Here is a 23,999-nt window from a genome sequence, read left to right on the forward strand (position 1 = left end):
ATACATGGCTATTGAGATGGATTTCCTGGCTCCTTACATTTCAGTGTATCCTTATAATGAAGTTTCATCCATAAAGTTAGTCTAAGTGGGTGTTGTCCTACTGTTGTATGACTACATCCACACTTCAGTAGAAGAGGCAAGATCAGAAATTCAGAAGAAAAAGGTGATAACAGACTACATGGTTTCAGAATAAAAGAAGCGGGATGGTGCAGGAGGATCCAACATGCAAGTATAATCTCTAATCCTCCGAGACCTGATGGAAGAAAAAGTGTGCAGAGAGGGTTTTTGGGAGGGCAGATGGGAAAGGACACAGACAGAGTTAAGAAAGTTCACCGCTAATGGTCTTTCTCTGTGGTCAGTGAAGGGCAAAATATCCCATTGTATATGTGCAACAACTCATCTCATTTCTTCTGTAATCTCCAAAGAGAATACAGTCTTTTCTTAGACTTTCTGGCTAAATTCAACAAACTTTCTCTCATTCCCTTTTCTATGAAATCTTTAACTATCCCTCTGTACTCTATCTCATGAAACGGTGTTGTATCAAAACTCGTATGAGCTTTTCAGGGAAGGAGAGAGAACAGAAGGAAAACTAAAATTGAGCATCAGGTACTGTGCTAAGTCTTTATATATGTTTTCATACTTATTCTTTACAAAACCCAGTGAAGCAGATATATCTGTTCAGAGATATGAAAACCGAGGGCCAAAGAGGTGATTCAGTAGTTTGAGCACAGTCACAGTCAGCAAGAAGTGATGAAACAAAAATGAAACATAGACTCTATGGGATCCAACCTTCATGCTCTTCCCAGCATCCACTGCCTTAAGCCATGAGGGCTACAGCTGTGCAACGGATCCTAGTATAATAAAAGCATTCTTAAGACTAAGTTGGAAATCACTTTTTAAACACGCACACACTCACCTTAAAATATTGTTTAACTTAAAACTTAAAACATTTATTTGCAATCTTTTGTCAGAGTGCCAAGGCTTTCTCTTTATGCATCTGGGCCAATTAGACAAAGTCATTTTTCTGCATAAACATACCCATGAGATATTATCTCTGGATTTTCAGTTTCAGCTTCTCTAAAACAAAAACAGAGCAAGAACCTAGATATTTCTAAGGAATTCTGAATTCAGGATCTCCCAAGGTTTATGTTTTGCTTTGTTTTTTCCCCCAGTCTCACCCATATCTATCTCAATAGCTATTAGTCCTTTAAGATTTTATTCAAAACTTTCAACTAAACATCAACCCCCGCCTGACGGAGTCTCACTCTGTCGCCAGGCTGGAGTGCAGTGGCATGATCTCGGTTCACTGCAACCTCTGCCTCCCAGGTTCAAGCTAGTCTCCTGCCTCAGCCTTCCAAGTAGCTCGGACTACAGGCGCACGCCACCATGCCCAGCTAATTTTTGTATTTTTAGTAGAGACACGGTTTCACCATGTTGGCCAGGATGGTCTCAATCTCTTGACCTCATGATATGCAGGCCTTGGCCTCCCAAAGTGCTGAGATTACAGGCGTGAGCCACCGCACCCAGCCTCAACTAAACTTTCACAGAAAACAACAAACTTGTCTTTTCCTATTCATGTTTGCACAAATTTTAATTAAATTTTATAATGTAACAATTACAGTGAGTAGAAACAGGTTTGAGAAGAAGCTCACTGGTTTCTGATAAGGATAAAGTGAAGCGGTGGGAATGGAAATGTTTAGGTGTTCGAGAGAGTAACCAATACACACTGTGAGGCTATGGGCACAGGCAGGGTGTTCTATAGAGGAAATGAAGATCATCGGTGACTCTAGGAAGCCAGAGAAGTGTGATCAGATGAAGAGAACTTCTGCAGTAACTGAACTATAATAGCTGAGAGTTCTAATCTGTTACATACACAGAGAAAAAGAAAAGGGCAGAGAATGCTCACGAGGCAGAGCTACTAAGAAATTGTCAGGGAGGGCGGGGCGTAGTGGCTCACGCCTGTAATCCCAGCACTCTGGGAGGCCGAGGTAGGCGGATCACGAGATCAGGAGATCGAGACCGTCCTGGCTAACATGGTGAAACCTGTCTCTACTGAAAATACAAAAAATTAGCCGGGCATGGTGGAAGGCACCTGTAGTCCCAGGTACTCAGGAGGCTGAGGCGGGAGAATGGCGTGAACCCGGGAGGCGGAGCTTGTAGTGAGCCGAGATCATGCCACTGCACTCCAGCCTGGGCAACAGAGCGAGACTACTTCTCAAAAAAAAAAATAAAAGAAAGAAAGAAAAGAAAAAGAAATTGTCAGGAAGTAAAGTGATAGATTTTTGCTTTAAATTCAAATAATTACAATGAGAAATTACAGCCAACCACAGGCAAAATACTGGCTAGCAGAAGAATAAGTGCAGGCAGAGCTGCTCGGAGTACATATAAACGAGCAAGTGAGTACAGACAAGTGAACCAAAAGCTAGCCAGGTGGAGAGAGCTGGATGTTGGCATCTTTGTCAGTTATATACTAAAGTGCTCACTTTTCTTTGTGTATAAAATATATGTGAATATATGTGAGTGTATAAAATACATATGAATATATGTGAATATATTACATATACATATGTATACATCTATTACTGTCATAGAACAAAATCTATGCTGTATGTGCTTTTCATAGTTCCATTATGTTTCTGACTCCTGCATATTTTTCCACTTCTAGAAAGCTAGACGAGGGGATAGGTATGAGCCTCCCCATGGCTACCCCAGTAACCCACAAGATATTCTACTTTTTTGTCACAAGCTTTAACCGTGGACATTTACCAGGATTTCATCCTTAGAACTGGACTTTTCAAGATCACAGACAGATGGCCACCCAGCCCTGTTTGAGGATTCCAGTGGCTAGAAGTCCCCTAAACCATCTGGTGGCCTATTTATTCTGTGGTCAGACCACTTGAACTGTAGAAAGTTCTTCTCTACTTGGAGCCAAAATCTGCCTCCCATAATTTGTTCCCACTCACCCCAGCTCTGTCCTCTGCAGTTACTGTGGATAAGTCAATGCCCCCTCCAATGTGACAACACACAAATACTTAATTACTGTGTCCTAAATCTTCTCTCTTCCCGGCTACTGTCCCCGGTTCCTGAGAGGACAGGGCTTTTAGCAAGGCCCATATACAATAAGAAGGGGAGCAAGCACTCACCACACTTCACCATTCCCACTTCATAACACTTCCGAAGTCGGCAGGCCTGGCAGCTCTTGCGCCGGTTTTTATCGATTGTACACTGATTTGTAGCTGGACAAATATAATCATTATGGCCTATAACAGAGTGGGGGGGAAGAAAGATTATTGATACAATCTCTTGGTTAAATCTCTTCCTGGTCAACAACACTGATAACACTTTCCAGCTGAGAGATAGGGGACATCTTCTTAATGACCAGTATAGGTACAAAGGTAGCAAAGTCAAGCTACACTGACACCTTGTTAATGAGTAAAGGAGACCTAGGAACATTTCAATATCCTGGTTTTTGACTAATATGTTATCCTCTGCATATTCTTGGAATTCTCAAAAGAGAAATATAAAAATATATCCATTGGATATGGAAAATGAGACAGTAACATTAAATTGATTTGCTCCAAGTCACAGAACTCAAGAGTTGTAAATCAAGCCATCAAATTCAGCTTTTTATATTCTTTTACATATATCCCTCTTTTGGGTTTAATACAATATTTTAATGGGAATTCATAGTCAAAATAACAAAAGGAACAAAGAAAGAAATTAGCATTCTAAGTAATGACAGAAAGTACTACTATTGACAAGAGTTGTGGTGGATTACTGTTCTCAATTCTTCATTCTCTCCCTCGGCCTTGCGACGCTGCAGTGTACTAGAGTGGGCAGAGAGTAAACACTTCCCTACCAACTGATGTTGGGCTTGACCACAGGACTTTCTATAGCCAATGATATATCAATAGATGTGCTGCTCCAACAGTTTGGCTAGGCCTCTCGAGCTCCTGTGAGGTAGCCACTGGTCCAAGAAGAACGTGGGGACATGTGGAACAGACCTGACCTCCCCAAAAGCCCGGAACCAAGTTTATGAAGTGGAGTTACTCTAAACAACTCAAAGACATAGAAGTACAGAAAATAAGACTCATTGTAGTAAAATCCTAAGAGTTTGAACTTGTTAGTTATATAGCAATCTCTAAGACAATGATATTTTTAATTCTTTTATGCAAGGAAGAGCTAAGAATATTTACATTTCAAAAATCATTTCAGATGCAGTACGAAGAACCAATGCGAGGCAGCAAAGCTGATGAGGCCAGGAGACCAGATGACAGCCTGCTATATTTGTGCAAATGAGAGATGATGTCTGGACGGGGTGTTGGTAGGGAGGATGAGGACAGCTACATGGGTCTGAGAAAGGGTTAATAGAAATTATAACAAAATAGGTGAAAAGCAGAAGTGAAAGTGAGTAGGACATTTTGATGCCTTTCTAATAAACAATATGGCCTGAACATCTTACATTAAGCCTATAATGAACCAGAATTTCAGAGCAGAGAATAAATGAATCTCAATAATAAATGAAATGAGCAAGTCATAAAAGAAAAAAGTCGCAAAAGAATATGTAGGAGAAGACATGAACACAAAGTTCAAAAACAGAGAAAATGAATCTGCATTATTTAGGGATGCATGTGTAGGAGGCAAAACCACACACAGCAAGGAAGGCAGAAATGAGGACTGTCCCACCTCTGCAGGGAGGGAAGCGGGTGTGGCAGGAGGGACCACCCAGAGGGATTCTGGGGAGCCATTACATTCTATTTCATTGTTTGAGCACTGGTTACACAGGGATTTGCTTTATAATCATTCTTTAAACTGGACATGTTACATGCAGAATTCTACACGTTAGCATACAATGAAAAGGTAATTTTTCTTTTTTTTTTTTTTTTTGAGACAGACTCTTCCTCTATTGCCTAGGCTAGAGTGCAGTGGCATGATCTTGGCTCACTGTAACTTCTGCCTCCTGGGTTTAGGTGATACTCCTACTTTAGCCTCCCAAATAGCTGGGATTCAGGCACCCACCACCACACTCTGCTAATTTTTGTATTTTTAGTAGAGATGGTGTTTGGCCATGTTGGCCAGGCTGGTCTCAAACTCCTGACCTCTGGTGATCCGCCTGCCTTGGCCTCCCAAAGTGCTGGGATTACAGGTGTGAGCCACCACAGCTGGCCAGAAGAGGTAATTTAAAACCTAATTGTAACTCCAATCTTGAAACAGTCTCCACAGTCTCTTATATCTACATGAATCTCTCATGTTGCAAAGAGATATCTGCACTTCTATGTTTGTTGCAGCATTATTCACTATAATGTAAGCAAAGAAGATGTATATGAAGTGCAACAATGTTTTTCAAGCTTTCTTAGGCTCCTTTTCTTCTATTACACTTAAATTATTAACTACACTTCATATCTTTTTTTTTTTTTTTGAGTTTAAATGCATTTTATCTTTACACAACCTACATGACATGTTTTTCTTAAAAACAATGCCTCTACTCCAAATAAATCACGGTCAAAATAAATGAAGAGCTCAAGATGACATCAGTCCCATTTGTCTTAAGTCCTGGTGTTGTGTGGATGACAAGCAGAAGCCAGTTATGATGACAGGTGATAGATCCAAAGTAATTGCCAAATTTGTTAACATTTTTCCATTTCTAAACCATCCTGAAAGAAAATCATATATGGGGTCACACCATCCTCACGGTAGACCAATAGAGCAACCATGCCATCTGGATTCATGTTTTCACCAATAAAGAACTGGTAGTTTTTGAAATTAGCAAGGATGTGCTTGATTTGTTCCGCAGCCCCTGTCATAAAAGGTTTTACTCTTTCTGGTCTCTGTTCTTCAAGTTTGCCTTTGATTTCATGTAATCTTTGATGTACTTCTTGTAGGCTTCTTTTGTGAAACTTGTTTCCTGCAGATGATGTTTCATGACAATATCGACACCAGTGATTACTGTGCTTTGGGTACCTTTGCCCTCTGGGCCTTTAGCGGAGGCATTCCCACCAATGAGCGAGTCATCAGTGTTACCTTCTGTCCTACTGACCATCTTCCCCTCCACCTCCAGGCACAGCCCATCCACGATCTCCCGGATCTTGTAGATGTCGGAGAACATCTCATCGTGGCTGATGAGGTCCCGGTAGATAATCATGACGGCGACTGAAGGGAGACGACAGCGGCGCTAGCTTAGCAGGAGCCCGAAACTCGGAGTGAGCGCGGTGCAGCCCGAGTGGCGCTTGGGGGAAGCGGGGAGTGGGCGGAAAAGCCACTTCATATCTTTTATTTCAAACAATAGCATCTCTAGTATGGCCCAATTTTATTAAAGTGCTTTGATCTATCAATTTTTTTTTTTTTTCCCCGAGACAGGGTCTCCCTCTGTTGCCCAGGCTGGAGTTGCAGTGGTGTGATCTCAACTCACTGCAACCTCCACCTCCTGAGCTTAAGCAATCCTCCCATCTCAGCCTACCATGTAGCTGGGACTCCCACTTTTCCACTCCTACTACCCTTCCTAGCCTCTGGCAACCATTCTTCTACTCTATCTCCTTGAGTTCAATTGTTTTCTTTTTTTTTTTTGGTGGTGGGGGGGAGATGAAGTCTCACTCTGTTGCCCAGGTTGGAGTGCAGTGGCGTGATCTCGGCTCACTGCAACCTCCACCTCCCGGGTTCAAGCAATTCTCCTGCCTCAGCCTCCCAAGTAGCTGGGACTACAGGTGCATGCTGCCACGCCCAGTTAATTTTTTGTATTTTAGTAGAGACACGGTTTCACTGTGTTGCCCAAGCTGGTCTTAAACTCCTGAGCTCAGGCAATCCACCCGCCTCGACCTCCCAAAGTGCTAGGATTACAGGCATGAGGCACCGCAATTGTTTTCATTTTTAGCTCCCACAAATAAGTGAGAACATGGGACGTTTGTCTTTGTGTGCCTGGTTATTTCATTTAACATGACTTCCAGTTGCATCCATGTCGTTGCAAGTGACAGGATCTCATTCTTTTTTATGGTTAAATAGTGGTGTATATGTTCCACATTTTCTTTATCCATTCACCTGTGAATAAACATTTAGGTTGCTTCCAAATCTTGGCTACTGTGAACAGTGCTGCAACAAACATGGGAGTGCAGACATCTCTTCGATACACTGATTTCCTTTCTTTTGGGTACATACCCAGCAGTGGGATTGCTGGATCATATGGTAGCTCTATTTTCAGTTTTTTTGAGGAAACGTCAAACTGTTCTCCATAGTAGTCATACTAATCTCTATTCCGACCAAGAGTATAGCAGGGTTCCCTTTTCTCCACATCCTCGCTAGCATTTGTTATTTCCCATCTTTTGGATATAAGCCATTTTGACTGTGGTGAAATGATATCTCATTGTAGTTTTGATTTGCATTTCTTTGATGATTAATGATGTTGAACACATTTTTATATACCCATTTGCCATTTGTATATCTTCTTTTGAGAAATGTTTAGTCAGATCTTTTGCCTATTTTTTAATGGGATTATTAGATTTTTTTTCTAGAGTTATTTGAGCTCCATCTATATTCTGATTATTAACCCCTTGTCAGATGGGTAGTTGGCAGATATTTTCTCCCATTCTGTGGGTTGTCTCTTCATTGTTTTCTTTGCCATGCAAGCAGCTTTTTAACTTGATGTGATCCCATTTGTCCATTTTTGCTTGGTTGCCTGTGCTTGTGGGGTATTACTGAAGAAATCTTTGCTGCAACTAATGTCCTGGAGTGTTTCCCCATGTTTTCTTTTAGTAGTTTCATAGTTTGAGGTCTTAGATTTAAGTCATTGATCCATTTGGACTTGATTTTTATATATGGTGAGAGATAGGGGTCTAGTTTTATTCTTCTGTACATGGAAGTCCAGTTTTCCCAGTACCATTTATTTAAGAAACTTTTTCCCCAAGGTGTGTTCTTGCACCTTGGTCAAAAATGAGTTAACTGTAGATGTATGGATTTGTTTCTGGGTTCTCTATTCTGTTCCATTGATCTCTATATGTCTATTTTAGGCTAGTACCATGCTGTTTTGGTTGCTATAGCTCTATGGTATAATTTATAGTCAGGTAATATGATTTTTCTAGTTTTGATATTTTTGCTCAGAATGGCTTCCTTTGGTTATTCTGGATCTTTTGTGGTTCCATACAAATTTTAGGGTTGTTTTTTCTATTTCTGTGAAAACGTCATTGGTATTTTGATAGAGATTGCACTGAATCTGTAGATTGCTTTGGGTAGTATAGACATATTAACAATATTAATTCTTCCAATCCATGAACATAGAATATCTTTCCATTTTTTTGTGTCCTCTTCAATTTCTTTCACTAATGCTTTATAGTTTTCATTGTAGAGACCTTTCACTTCTTTGGTTAAGTTAATTCCCAGGTATTTTATTTTATTTTTAGCTGCTGTAAATGAGATCACTTTAGATTTTTTTTTTCAGATTGTTTGCTGTTGGCATATAGAAATGCTACCGATTTATGTTGATTATGTATTCTGCAACTTTACTGAATTTATTACATCTAATAGTTTTTTGGTGGAGTCTTTTGATTTTTCCAAATATAAGATCATATCACCTGCAAACTAGGATAATTTGACTTCTTCCTTTCCAATTTAGATGCCCTTTATTTCTCTTTTCCGATTGCTTTAGCTAGGAGTTCCAGTACTGTGTTGAATAACAGTGGTGAAAGTGGGCATCCTTGTCATGTTCCATATAGAGGAAAGGTTTTCAGTTTTTCCCCATTAAGTGTAATAGCCGCGGGTCTGTCATATATGTCTGTTATTGTGTTGAGGTATATTCCGTCTATACCAGTTTTTTAGGGTTTTTATCATGAAGAGATGTTGAATTTTATCAAATGCTTTTTCAGCATCAATTGAAATTATCATATGGTTTTCAACCTTCATTCTGTTGATATGTTGTATCAAATTAATTTTCATATGTTGAACCATCCTTGCATCCCTGGGATAAATTCCACCTGGTTATGATGAAAAATCTTTTGAATGTGTTGAGTTTGGTTTGTGTTTTATTGTGGATTTTTGTATCAATATTCATTGGGGATATTGATCATATTCTTTTGATGTTTGTCTGGTTCTGGTATCAGGGTAATACTGGTCTCACGGAATGATTTTGAAACTATTCCCTCCTTCTCTATTTTTCAGAATTGTTTGAATAGGATTGGCATTAGTTCTTCTTTAAATGTTTGCTAAAATTCAGCAATGAAGCCATCAATCCTGGGCTTTTCTTTGCTGAGAGACTTTTTTTTTTTTTTTTTTTTTTTTTTTGGAGAGCTGATAACACTCCATCACCCAGGCTAGAATGTAGTAGTGCAATCTTGGCTCACCACAGCCTTGACTTCCCAGTCCCAAGCAATCCTCCCACCTCAGCCTCCTGGAGAGCTGGGACTACAGGTGTACACCACCACACCTGGCTAATTTCTTTTTTTTTTTTTTTTTTTCTTTTTTTTTTTTTGTAGAGATAGGGATCTCCCTGTGTTGCCCAGGCTAGTCTTGAACTCCTGGGTTCAGGTGATCCTCCAACCTTGACCTCCCAAAGTGCTGGGATTATAGGTATGAGCCACTTATGCCCAGCCTGCTGGGAGACTTTTTATAACAGCTTCGATCTTGTTACTTGTTACTGGTATGTTGGAGTTTCGGATTTCTTCATGGTTCAATATTGACAGGTTTTATGTGTCTAGAAATTTATCCATTTGTTCCAAGTTTTCCAAATTATTGGCATATAGTTGCTTATGATAGCCTCTAATGATCCTTCAGATTTCTGCGGTATCAATTGTAATGTCTCCTTTTTCATCTCTGATTTTATTTGGCTCTTCTCTCTTTACTAAAAAATATTAGTCTGGTTAAAGGTTTGTCAGGTTTATTTTCTCAAAAAAAAAATTCATATTTTGTGAATCTTTTGTGTTGTTTTCTTGGTTTCAATTTCATTTATTTCTGCTTTTATCTTTTTATGAATATTTCTTTTCTTCTATTAATTTTGGGTTTGGTTTGCTCTTGCTTTTCTAGTTAAGATGCATCATTAGGTTGTTTACTTCAAGTTTTTCTACTTTTTTGATTGATGCAGGCACTTAAGCTATAAACTTTCCTCTTAGTACAGCTTTCACTGTATCCTATAGGTTGTGGCATGTTGTGTTTTCATTATCACTTGTTTCAAGAAATTTTTAATTTCCTTCTTAATTTCTTCATTGACAGACTGGTTGTGTTCAGGAGTTTAATTTCCATGTTTGTATAGTTTCCAAAATTCTTTATTGATTTCTAGTTTTATTCCATTGTGGTCAGAGAAGGTACTTGATTTGATTTCATTTCTTGAAAATGTTTTAACACTTGTTTTGTGGCCTAACATATGGTATATCCTTCAGAATGATCCATGTGCTGAGGAAAAGAATGTGTATGTTGCAGCCACTGGATGAAATATTCTGTAAATATCTATTAGGTCCATTTGGTCTTTAGTGCAGATTAAATCTGACATTTCTTTGTTGATTTTCTGTCTGGCTGATCTGTTCAATGCTGAAAGTGAAAGTGGGGTGTTAAAGTGTCCAGCTATTACTGTATTAGTCTGTCTCTCTCATTAGCTCTAATAATATTTGCTTTATATATCTGGGTGCTCCAGACATATTTACAATTGTTATATTCTCTTGCTGAATTGACACCTTTATTATTAGTGACCTTTTTTGTCTCTTATAATTTTTGTCTTGAACTCTATTTGGTCTGGTGTAAGTATAGCTACTCCTGCTCTTTTTTGGTTTCCATTTGCATGAAATATTTTTTTCCATCTCTTTATTTTCAATCTACATGTGTCTGAGGCAGGCTGATCTCCTGAGGTCAGGAGTTTGAGACCAGCCTGACCAACATGGTGAAACCCTGTCTCTACTAAAAATACAAAAATTAGCCGGGTGTGGTGGTGGGTCCCTGTAATCCCAGCTACTTGGGAGGCTGAGGCAGGAGAATCCCTTGAACCTGGGAGTTGGAGGTTGCAGTGAGCCAAGATTGCACCATTGCACTCCAGCCTGGATGACAGAGTGAGACTCTGTCTCAAAAAAAAAGTTGTTATAGTTACTGTTTTTCATTGGTTCTTCCTTTAGGCTTTCTACTCAATATATGAGTAGTTTACAAACCACAATTAACAGTGTTACACTATTCTGTGGTTTTCTATGTACTTACTATTACCAGTGAGTTTTGTACCTTGAGATGATTTCCTATTGCTCATTAACATCTTTTTCTTTCAGACTGACGAACTCCCTTTAGCATTTCTTGTAGGACAGGTCTAGTGTTGATGAAATCCCTTAGCTTTTGTCTGTCTGGGAAAGTATTTCTCCTTCATGCTTGAAAGGTATTTTCACTGGATACACTATTATAGGGTAAAAATTTTTTCCTTTGTCACTTTAAATATGTCATGCCTCTCTCTCCTGGCCTGTAAGGTTTCCACTGAAAAGTCTGCTGCCAGATATTGGAGTGCTGTTGTATGTTACTTGTTTCTTTTTTTCTTTTTTTTTTTTTTTGGGACAGAGTCTCGCTCTGTCACCCAGGCTGGAGTGCAGTGGCCATCTCGGCTCGCTGCAAGCTCCACCTCTCGGGTTCACGCCATTCTCCTGCCTCAGCCTCCCGAGTAGCTGGGACTACAGGCGCCTGCCACCACGTCCGGCTAATTTTTTGTATTTTTAGTAGAGACAGGTTTATCTTGCTGCTTTTAGAATTTTGTTTCTTTCTTATCCTTGAGTTTAAAGATGAAAGATCATGTAATAAAATCATTCTAACATTCCTATGAAAAAACAAGAGAAAATGGCTAGGACATTTTTTAACTTGTACCAGCAGGTGTTAAATACATTATAACACTATAATAGTTCAAATAATGTAGAATCATGTAAAATAGTTCTTATACAAGAATGAAGAGAGAGATCAATGGAACAGTCAGGATAAAAAGCTAGTATACATAAGAACTTTGTATATCATATTTATACAAATGTAGAGAAACAAAATCCAATGGAAACATGAAGAGATGCACAAAATCATCATCAGGGAAATGCAAATTAAAACCACAATGAGATGCTACTGCATACCATTAAAAGGGCAAAAATTGAAAAGACTGACAATATCCAGTTTTGGCAAAGATGTAAAGCAACGGGAACTCTCTCATACATTGTTGTCAAGAATGCAAAGTGGTCCAGCCACTTTGGAAAACAATTTGTTAGTTTCTTATAAAGTTAAACATATACTTATCTTACAACTAGCAGTTTTACACGTAGGTACCCAAGAGAAACAAAATCATATGTCTGCACAGAGAGATATGCATGAACGCTCATAACAGTTTTATTCAAAATAGCACAAAACTTTAAACAATGCCAATGAATGAATGAACAGTGATATATCTATACATTGCAATATTATTCAGCAACAAAAAGGAATGAACTACTGATACATGCAACAACACAGATAAATCTCAAAAGCATCATAAGTAAAAAGCCAAATTGAAATACAGTATGACATTCTCAAAAAGGCAAAACTAGAGGGACAGAAAACAGACCAGTGATTCCCAGGGCCAGGGAAATTCAGGAGAAATGGGTTGCAGCGGACATAAGCGAATTCTGGGGGGTGATAATAAATTCCCATCTTAATTATGGTGGTGGTTGCATGACTACACATATTTTCAAAACTCATAAATCCATATAATTAAAATAGGTAAATTTTATCGTATGCAAATTGTATCTCAAACTCAACTTTTTAAAATTGACTCCCATATTTTAAAAATCAATGAAAAATGAATGGATTTATTCAGTAAAATGATGTGGAGAAAATTAACTATTTAGAGATAAATACATTTGATTATTTCATTCAGTATGCCAAAATAAATTCCTTTTGAATTAAATAATAAAATGTAAAAACAAACTATTAAATAACAAAACATAGGCAAAAGTTTATATAATGCCTGGGTGTGAAAGGACTTTTTAGGCTTAAAAACTATATACAAAACTATCAAAGTTGGTAATATTTGACTATTTAAAGATTAAATATTTCTGTATGTCAAAATCAGAGTCAAGTGGAAAAAATATTTGTCATACATGTAATAATAGGTTAATATATGAAGCACACAATTTAAAAGGAAAATGTCAGAACCCCATAGAAAAATGGGCAAAAGCTCTGAATAAAAAAGATAAAACAGAAAATACAAATGACAGATAAATTTATGAGAAAACATTTACCTCACTAATAAAGAGAAGCAAATTAAAACCAAAAGATACCAATGTAGCAAGGTTTTTCCTTTTTGATAAGAGTCAATGCTACCAAGAGGTTGGTAAAAGAGACACTCATGCTGCTGGCAGAAGAGCAAGTCTGTACAACCTTCTTGAGACTTGAACACTTGAAAACATCTGTCAAGAACTTTAAACATTAATATACTCTGATCCCACAGATTTGTTCTAAAAATATATCCAGAGAAACTATTAGAGATTTTTTCAAAACTTCATTAACAAATAAATTAACCACAGCATTGTTTAAAAAACTGAAAATAATTGATAAGGTCTTCAACAATAAAGAGTTAAATAAATTAAATCTGATAAGATAGAATATTACACAGTTGTAAAAAAAGTCTCTGGAAATTTAACCACAGAAATGCTTATAAGACAATATTAAGTGAAAAAGGATACAGAACTCTGTATAAGCCCAATTAATTTTGAAAAATCATATGCAAGGAATTGTTAAGTGCTACTGGTGAGCAAAATGGACAAAAACCCTGGTCCTCATGGAATCTGTAATCTGTTGTCTTGCTCACCACTGTATCCATAGAGCCCAGTACAGTGCTCAACAAATATTTGTTAAAGGAACACCAACAGGAAAGAGAACAAAAAGGAAAGGATAAGCTTGAAAAATAAGCCGCGCCTTCATCTGGACCAGACAAAGTGATGAGGTCGCTCTCCCTATTTTCTCCTTCCTCTGTGCTCCATAACCCAGGAGAGAAACAGCGGCACTTATCAGTCTGACGGCAACTCATAGTGTGAGGAAGCCAACAAAGTACCAATGGAACAGCAAGCACAACACAGCTTCCAGTGCATTTGTACAGTGAAGGGGACAGATACATGACTAAGATATGGTCAATTAGCTTATAAATCAAGTTAGCAAGACAAGTTCAAAATCATAAAAAATAAAAGAATGGGCCAGACGCGGTGGCTCACGCCTGTAATCCCAGCACTTTGGGAGGCTGAGGTGGGCAGATTATGAGGTCAGGAGATCGAGACCATCCTGGCTAACATGGTGAAACCCGGTCTCTATTAAAAATACAAAAAATTAGCCGGGCACAGTGGCAAGTGCCTGTAGTCCCAGCTACTTGGAGGCTGAGGCAGGAGAATGGCATGAACCTGGGAGGTGGAGCTTGCAGTGAGCCGAGATTGTGCCACTGCACTGAGCCTGGACGACAGAGAGAGACTCCGTCTCAAAAAAAAAAAAAAAGAAAAGAAAAAAATGCAAGGAATTTCTCAGTACTGTACCGTCCTGGCCTATTTGAGACAATTTTAAAAAATGAGTGGCCACTTTCAGTTACTGCAGTGCAAAGAAAGGATCATTTATGCACTACAACTGTAAGAGCTTTAACTCTTTCCTCTTTGCACATTTAGAATTTGACATTCCTATCTGATACAGCAGGAAGGAAGAAACAACACAGAGAAGCAAGGAAATTTACTTTCAACTGTTATTAGCTGGAGTCTCAGGGGTCAAAGATGTTTCAAGCAGACAGATGTTTCCCCAACAGAAAAAAAAAAAAAAAAAAGAAGGATCTCTTTTTAAAAGATACGGTTAGTAGTAATAGGTCCAAATGTTCTTAAGGGGTAAAATCCTAGAACCTCAGCAAGATAGAAATAGTCATCATATCAAGTTCAGAATTTCAGAAAATCCAGATTGTTCTTATCATATAGCAGGGAACTGGACCTGGCCTTATAATCTACTGTTATAGTTGTCACAGATAAAATATTTGAGCACTGAATATGTTTTCATATCAATCAACCTCATTTCATCTTTAGAAAATCCCTATGAGTATCTCCATTTCACAGAGAAGGAAATCAGCTGGGAGGTGAAGTCACCGAGCTAATAAGTATAAAATCCGGGACAAAGAGGCTGCCATTCATACAGGGTGAATTTCAGGGGACAGGTAGGAAGGTGACTCTTTACCAACATTTCACTCCTCACCATATCCTGGATTCTATCAGTATTTCTCTGATTGAGGTAAAACATCCTCTTAATCTAGAGTTATCAGTCGGTGAGTTAATTTAGTAAATTGCTATTTGCCATTTGCACACTACAAATTCCCTCAACGTTGCTTTTCTTAACTGGCAAAGAACAAAGAGCTGGGGCTTTGATAGAAAAAGGAAGGGAGCTTTCAGATGGAAACGTAGGGTGTTGCCTGGGAGGGGGTGATTGAGGGACAGGCAAAAAGAGAAAACAAGAGTAAGCAAGAAAGTGACTTCAACAAATCAGGGCTGGCAAGGGAGAGAGAGTGTAGCAAGGACACATGCAGGGAGATGGGCTGACCAGCCTTGAAATCAGGGGTGCGCAATTTGAAGTTTATAAACCAAAAAATAAAATCCTAAGGCCCCTCAACCATCTGAATGGGTCCCTCCTCTTGGCCAAGGGCATTACAAAGTTAACCCAAAAAATAAGTTTAGGCCATGATGGGAAGAGGGAGCCAGACATGGTTCATTATACCCTTCTCCCTTTTGGAATCACTGATAGAACAGACCCTTTAAGTCCCCTAAGAAACATTTACAATCTATTCTCTCTGAAGCCTGCTACCTGGAAGTTTCATCTGTATGACAAAACCTTGGTCTCCACAATCCCTTATTGTAACCCAGTCATGGCTTCCTATTGATAATAACTCTTTCAACCAACTGCCAACCAAGAAAATCTTTGAATCGCCTGTAACTTGGAAGCCCCTGCTTTCAGTTGTCCTGCCTTTTCAGGCTGAATCAATGTACATCTTACATGCGTTGATTAATGCCTTATGTCTCTCTAAAATGTATAAGACCAAGTTGTGGCCTGACCACCTTGGGCACATGTTCTCAGATCTGAGAGCTGTGTCACGGGCCACTTGTCACTCATATTTGGCTCAGAATAAATCTCTTCAAATATTTTACAGAGTTTGATTTTCATTAACAAGTTGATTAAAACAAACAAACAAAAAAAACAGTCCAGAAGGAATTTAGAGAAAGTTAGGGAAAAAATCTAAACTCAGCTCAGAAAACAAGGTGATCGTGAACTGAGACCCTCCTAGACTGGGGGAAGAAATGTGTCTAGATCAATTCTCAAAGTCCACTGCAGCTGAATTCCTGATTTCTGACCATTTCCATAAAATGTGTTTATTCTCTCTTCCTCAGGAGCCAGCCCACCATCATGACTGTTAAGCATGCTATATATTAAATTTAAGTAAAAGAAAGAAACAATCTTTGCAACTCCTTGTGAGCACATTTTTTCCAAGAGACACCTTTACAAGGTTGTAACTCGACACCTTCTATCCAACACCCATGTGAGTGAAAGAGGAGTAAGACCCATTCGAGTTGGCTATATAATTTTGGGGTTCTGGGGTAGAAATCTGCAATTCCACCCCACCACCCAACCCACTCCCAAACACACATGATCTTCTGAACTGCTCATCAAATACTTTGTGTGCCAAACAGGCCAGTGGTGACATTTCTGCCAAGTCATCTCTGCAAAATTGTTTGAAAGCAAAAGTAGGAAACTAAAGCAGTTAACAATTCTCTTGTACCTTGAATGCTTCTTTTAAAAAAGGCCTTACATCCTTCACACGACCAGACTCCATAGTGATATCCCGATGCGAAATCACTGCAGACAGCGCAGAAGTGAGCGTCCCTCTTTGAACTTGGACTAGTAACAGGGCTGGTGCAACGGTTCCCACTAACCTTCCTTTTCAATGTCTCTCTAGGGAGCAAAGAAAATATCCATTGAACAGAGCATAAAAGGGGAAAAAAGGGCTTTCTAGGGAAAAAAAAAAATAGCATGAACATTGCCTAATTTAATCTTTTTCCTCCAGGGTTCATGGTAAATATATTCCCGGAAATCTGATAGAGCAAAGCTTTTGATACTGATACCATATCTTCAAAGAGCCACGCTGTGGGGAATGACTAATGTTTGAAAGTGGGTAGGTGAGTTTATGCCCATCCACGTGATGCTGATGAGCATTTGTCACTGCAGAAGACCAGTCATAGCCATGGGGTGGGGGGTCCATCTCTAAGTGTAATGAAAGGAGTGGCTAGATCAAATCTTACCCACAGGTCTGAACCATAGGCAGGATATGCCTTGGTCTTCTGTAGTTACTCGAGTTCACAAACGCTGCATAGATGGGCCTGAAGGCACACAACCACTTTCAAACATCCATTCCCAACAGCATTGCTAAGCAGCCCTTCAGACATTTTAGGTTCCCATTTAAATGGAGAACAAACATCTCACTCTCTGCAATTTCAGATAAAGGTCTAGATTTAAAATAACTTTCAGGTCAGGAGCAATGGTTCATGCCTGTAATCCTAGCACATTGGGGGGGCCAAGGTGGGCATATCACCTGAGGCCAGGAGTTCGAGACCAGCTTGGCCAACAAGATAAAACCCTGTATCTACTAAAAATACAAAAATTAGCCAGGCATGATGGCACACACCTGTAATCCCAGTTACTTTGGAGGCTGAAGCAGAAGACTGCTTGAACCCGGGAGGCAGAGGTTGCAGTGAGCCAAGATTGCACCACTGTACTCCAGCCTGGGCAACAGAGTGAGACTCTGTCTCAAAAAAATAAAATAAAAATAATTTTAAGAGGAGTAACAAATGGACTTTAAGTTACCTTGAGATGAATGGGAGACAAGAAAAAGGGGGAAGAGAAGAGAAAGGGAGAGACAAAAAAGAAGAGAGAAGAGAAGAGAGAGAACAAGCAAGTGCCTGGCCTGGAAAGGCTTGGAAGGAAGCAGAGGCTTGAGGTTCATAAAGGAACAGAGAGTCTAGCAAGGGAGCCCCAGGCAGGCCCCAAAACACATCTGGCTAGTTCCTGATGTTGCCAGGCCATGGTTCTTTTAGAAAGAGAATGGTGAAGGTATTATTGATTTATATATGAAGGTAATTATATCATGGATTAATTTGCCCCAAAATTAGCAGAACGTTGATTATAATTCACGCTCAGAAACAAAATATGTCTTCCTTTAAAGAAGGAAGAAAAAAAAACCATTACTTTAAAAAAGTTATCCACAATGTTTATATTCTCTTCTTTATTTTACCAATGAGTAAAATGTTTTTAAAAGAAGAAAAAAAGAATTACGGTGCAATGTTACCGTCTCAAAGTTTTATGATAATATTTGAAAGTAACGAATTTCAATATCCAATATGCCCTTAGTACTTTGTTTTAGATGTTTATCTCCCTCTCTCCTTTCTCATTATACCATCCCTTCCCTTCATACCTATTATCATTAGAAATGTTAATAATTAGATGGAAATAACCCATAACATTACCTTGCATTTAAAGAGTACACACATCCTTTATAACTTCAGGGAATGTTAACTGAAGCCTTACATCAATAGTTTCCACCAATCTTTATATAATGTTATTATTCTAGTTCATGGTTAAAAAGCTTATACCAATCATCTGTCTTTTCAGGCTTTGCATGTCTAGAATTTCATTTAAGTTGTAATACTGCCACAGTTACTTTTATCCTGGAAACAATTTGTCATTAACATTAAATTGTGATTTCACTATAAGACGACTCTAAAATTGAAAGTAAAGTAAAAATCATTTTTCAAATCCAAATAACTCCGTTAACAGTGACTTAAGTTCAGACCAGGCGCAGTTGTTCATCACGTCTATAATCCCAGCACTTTGGGAGGCCAAGGCAGGCGGATCATTTGAGGTCAGGAGTTCAAGACCAGCCTGGCCAACATGGTGAAACCCTGTCTCTACTAAAAATACAAAAAAAAAAAAAATGAGCTAAGCATGGTGGCACGCGCCTGTAATCCCAGCTACTCAGGGGGCTAAGGCACTAGAATCGCTTGAACCCAGGAGGTGGAGGTTGCAGTGAGCCGAGATCGCGCCATTGTACTCCAGTCTGAGTGACAGAGCGAGACCCTGTCTCAAAAAAAGAAAAAGAGTGACTTAAGTTCAGTCTTTACTGTATAAAGACAATAGTCATGATAGCAAATTCTCCCCACAACACTGATGTACACATACCACTTTTTAATGAGAACTAAAGTATCAGAATAGAACAGGGCATCCTGTGTTTTGGGTGCTCTAAGTAAACTATGTAATTAATAAAATAAAGAACTTAGGCCAGGCGCAGTGGTTCACGACTGTAATCCCAGCACTTTGGGAGGCCAAGGCGGGTGGATCACGAGGTCAGGAGATCGAGACCATCCTGGCTAACATGGTGAAACCCCCTCTCTACTAAAAATACAAAAAATTACCCAGACGTGGTGATGGGCACCTGTAGTCCCAGCTACTCGAGAGGCTGAGGCAGGAGAATGGCGTGAAATCGGGAGGTGGAGCTTGCAGTGAGCCAAGATGGTGCCACTGCACTCCAGCCTGGGCGACAGAGCGAGACTCCGTCTCAAAAAAATAAAAATTAAAATTAAAATAAAGACCTTGTCTAACATATTATTTCCTTCTCACTAAACCATAAAGTGATTTGAGAAATGGCTAGGAACTATAATTCAGAATGAAGACTGGACTTACCTGTTTACAGGTAAGGTGTGTTCTAGTGATCTTGCTTCACACCAGGGACTCTTTTGAGGTTCTGCATATAGATGTGATAACTGGCGATGGACTGCTAAAGGAGAAAGGTGTCCAGGTGTTGGCCACAACACATTTGGGCTTGCGGTCTGCCGACCAGGCCCACCTTCCAAGTTAGTGACATTGCTGGGACTGCTGTAATTCATCACAGCAGGGCTATAGAATGTCATGGCTGGATATTCATGGTGGCTCTCTACATAGGAGGAAGGTATGTATATAGAGCCGTGCTCCAGGGGTAAGATGGATTGACTGCAGTTGTAGGAGGAAGGAGAATTAAGGCTAGATGGTGAATTTTTTATATCCATGTCTTGAGATAACAGCTGAGAAAACACCTTGCAAGAAGAGGCACAAAGGTCATTATAATGTTCTCAAAGATTCGTGGGCAAGTATAATGGCTGTAAAGAAACACAGAGGATATTGCCAAGTTAGTTAGAGCTACAGGTGTAACTACAAAAATTTAAATATTTTCATTAAAAAAATACACACATTTGTATGAGATTACAAATACATCCTGAAAATATATATATGAAAATATTAACCTCAGAGGAGTGGGAATGTGAGGCATGAAACTCACATTTTCTGCTTCATTCATCTCTTCATTGTTTGTTTGTTTAATCAACAGTTTAAGCACAAGAGTTTAATGATGAAAATTTATTATAAAATAGTCTTTAAAACTAGAAAACACAGGATTAAATAAAAATGAAAGTTGTTATGGAAAAATAAGCAAGAATAACCAAGTAAACCCTAAAAGAGAAGATCAATGAGCAAGGCTAGTCTCAACCAATATTAAAATACACTGAGGCCAAGTGAGTGAGTTACGCCTGTAATCCCAACACTTTGGGAGCCTGAGGTGGGTGGATCACTTGAGGTCAGGAGTTCGAGACCAGCCTGGGCAACATGGTGAAACCTCATCTCTACAAAAATTAGCCAGGCATGGTGGCATGTGCCTGTTGTCCCAGCTACTCAAGAGCCTGAGGCAGGAGGATTGCTTAAACCCAGGAGGCAGAGTTTGTAGTGAGGAGAGATCATGCCACCGCACTCCAGCCTGGGTGATAGAGTAAGACCATATCTCAAAAAAAATAAAAAAGAAAACATGTTATGAATCTTCAATAATGAAAGACAACAGGTATTAGCAGAAGAGACTGACCAGTGTAACTGTGTCACTTATCAATCTGTTGCCTCTAGGTTTTGTTTTGCTTTTGTCTTTTTTTTGTTTTTGAGACAGGATCTCACTCTGTCACCCAGGCTGGAGTGCAGTGGCGTGATCTCAGCTCACTGCAACCTCCTGCCTCCCAGGTTCAAGCGATTCTCCTGCCTCAGCCTCTCAAGTAGCTGTACTACGGGTGTGTACCACCATGACTGGCTAATGTGTTGTATTTTTTAGTAGAGATGGGGTTTCATCATGTTGGCCAGGCTGGTCTCGAACTCCTGATCTCAAGTGATCCACCTGCCTCGGTCTCCCAAAGTGCTGGGATTACAGGCGTAAGCCACCACACCTGGCCTACCTCTCAGTTTTGAATGTGCCCTTCAATTTTTGCTCTACAGTAAACAACATAATTTTTGCATGTAAAGTGAGCACAAAGCTGGGGGTACTGGCTCATTACAGGCAAATCTTTTTTTTTTTTTTTTTTGAGACAGAGTTTCGCTCTTGTTACCTAGGCTGGAATGCAATGGCGCCATATCAGCTCACTGCAACCTCTGCCTTCCAGGTTCAAGCAATTATCATGCCTCAGCCTCCTGAGTAGCTGGGATTACACGCAAATGCCACCACACTAATTTTTGTGTTTTTAGTAGAGACAGGGTTTCACCATGTCGGCCAGGCTGGTTTCGAACTTCTCGCCTCAAGTGATCTGACTGTTTTGGCCTCCCAAAGTGCTGGGATTACAGGTGTGAGCCACTGTGCCTGGCCACAGTAATAGACAATATAATATCTGAGGTATAATTCATCACTTTCTTTCCCAAAACCACTCATTCCCTATTTGTGTTAATAGAAAAAGCCTATTATAGTTACCTTTGACTTCTCCCCTTGACTCAGTTAACTTTAATCACCAAGGCACGTTGGTTTTTTTTCCCAATGCCTTTTTTCCTCTGTCTGTCTTTTGCTGCCATCTTGAAGTAAGCTCTCATTACTTTTTTTTTGCTTTTTTTTTTTTTTTTGAGATGGAGTCTCACACTGTCACCCAGCCTGGAGTGCAGTGGCGCGATCTTGGCTCACTACAACTTCCACCTCCCAGGTTCAAGCGATTCTCCTATCTCAGCCTCCCAAGTAGTTGGGATTACAGATGCCTATCACCAAACCCGGCTAATTTTTTGTATTTTTAGTAGAGGCGGCATTTCACCATGTTGGCCAGGCTGGTCTCGAACTCCTGACCTTATGATTTGCCCACCTCAGCCTCCCAAAGTACTGGGATTACAGGTGTAAGTCACCGTGCCTGGCCCAAAGTTTTTGTGTGTGTGTGTATTAAAATACAGGTAACATAAAATTTACCATCCTAGCCATTTCTAAGTATAAAGTTCAGTAGTGTTAAGTATATTCACATTGTTGTGCAACCAATCTCTAGAACTCATTTCATCTTGCAAAACTAAAAGCCTCTATCTGTTAAACAAATTCCCCACTCCTCCCCTCCCCCAGCCCCTGGCAACCACCAGCCTACATTCTGTCTCTATGGATGTGATGACTCTGGGTACCCAGCAGTGGTGAAACCAACTATCAGACCACACCAACAAACGACAAACGCCAGGATGCACCTAGCCAATCAATCAGGTGCATGGCAACTTTGCTTAGAAAATATAGATCTCACATCTCAACATATCACCAATCAACTTGTGTAGAATTTCCACATACCCCCAAAGGGATGATAATTACAGTCAGAGAACTGACTTCTGGAGAGTCATTAAAAGGCTAGGTGCTTTTTGTTTGGATATATTTCAGATATACCAGATTCATGTGATTCACAGATTCACTCTTTGTCAGTGGCATCTTGAATAGATAGGAACTTGGTAGCCAAGGCAAAGATTTTTTCTTCCTAAGCAGAGCCATAATAAGGGGAAGGAATGATGAACTTACACCATTGTAATAGTTCTCTGAGACAGGACAACAGGTAGTAAAAAAAATTAAAAAGGGGGGGGTCTCTTCTCTACCAGAGGTCTATAAAAATAAATCAACAAACCCATTCTGGTTGAGAAGCCCTCCTCTAAAACAGAGATATAAACTGGTCAAAGGAAAGACTCCCCAAAAGATTTAATTTAACATTGTAAGGCAGCATTTTCCCAACACATCGTTTGAATGTTCAAACATGGCCTCAGTACAATGTTCTGGTACAACAGGAAAAAAAAAGTCTCTAAAGAGTTTAATTGTTGGGCCTGGCATGGAATTTCACCTGGCCAACCAAAGAACCAGTACCAGACATCCTGATTCTAAGAATTATTCATTTATTTGCATGTCAATTTTCTTTAATTAGTCACCATAACCTAAAATAGTTGGTCCATATCCTGGGTGGGGAACAGCCTGTGTTCTGTCTAGAGATTTCTCTCACTCCCCCAGCACATACCCCTCTGTTTGGCCCTCTCAGGTCACATCCGAATTCAGCCAGAAAGCTTTTTGTACACATGGGATCATGCATGGTGTTCTAACATACTGGCTGGGGAACATACTATGGCTTCTGAATTTAAAAAAAGGTATTTAAAATTCCCAATATTGACAGTGATTCATGGAGAAGAAAAAGGTTGGCCCTAGAAATGGCAGAAAGACACTCCAAAAAGACTAGACTGATTTTTATCAAAGCAACTATAAATCTAGTTAATAAGAAATCAGGGCCGGGCGTGGTGGCTCACACCTGTAATACCAGCACTTTGGGAGGCCAAGGCGGGCAGATCATGAGGTCAGGAGTTCGAGACCAGCCTAACCAACATGGTGAAACCCCATCTCTACTGAAAATACAAAAATTAGCTGAGTATGGTGGTGCATACCTGTAATCCCAGCTACTTGGGAGGCTGGGGCAGTAGAATTGCTTGAATCTGGGAGGCGGAAGTTGCAGTGAGCCGAGATCATGCCACTGCACTCCAGCTGGGCGACAGGGAGAGATTCCATTTAAAAAAAAAAAAAGAGAAATCAGTCACCTGGGCATGGATGGGTCATGCCTGTAATCCCAGCACTTTGGGAGGCCGAGGTGGGTGGATCACCTGAGGTCAGGAGTTCAAGACCAGCCTGAACAACATGGAGAAACCCAGTCTCTACTAAAAATACA

General features: G+C 39.7%; 1 protein-coding gene and 1 pseudogene across 4 annotated transcripts in view; both read right to left on the reverse strand.

Annotated features, from left to right (window-relative positions):
- The window catches only part of ESR2 (estrogen receptor 2), a 68,940-nt gene that overhangs the window by 39,450 nt on the left and 5,491 nt on the right, over positions 1-23,999 (reverse strand). For all 4 annotated transcript variants that reach the window (XM_015453888.4, XM_065548898.2, XM_065548897.2 and 1 more), the window contains exons 2-4: positions 19,696-20,147; positions 16,742-16,914; positions 3,144-3,260 (exon numbers count right to left, since the gene is read on the reverse strand). In XM_015453888.4, the coding sequence (XP_015309374.2) occupies positions 3,144-3,260; positions 16,742-16,914; positions 19,696-20,057 (652 nt within the window). In that variant the 5' untranslated portion in view covers positions 20,058-20,147. The remainder of the gene's footprint in view (positions 1-3,143; positions 3,261-16,741; positions 16,915-19,695; positions 20,148-23,999) is intronic.
- Positions 5,624-6,165, reverse strand: LOC102143044 (translationally-controlled tumor protein-like; annotated as a pseudogene).

Source organism: Macaca fascicularis, chromosome 7 (genome assembly GCF_037993035.2).
Source record: "Macaca fascicularis isolate 582-1 chromosome 7, T2T-MFA8v1.1".
NCBI classification, from domain to species: domain Eukaryota; kingdom Metazoa; phylum Chordata; class Mammalia; order Primates; family Cercopithecidae; genus Macaca; species Macaca fascicularis.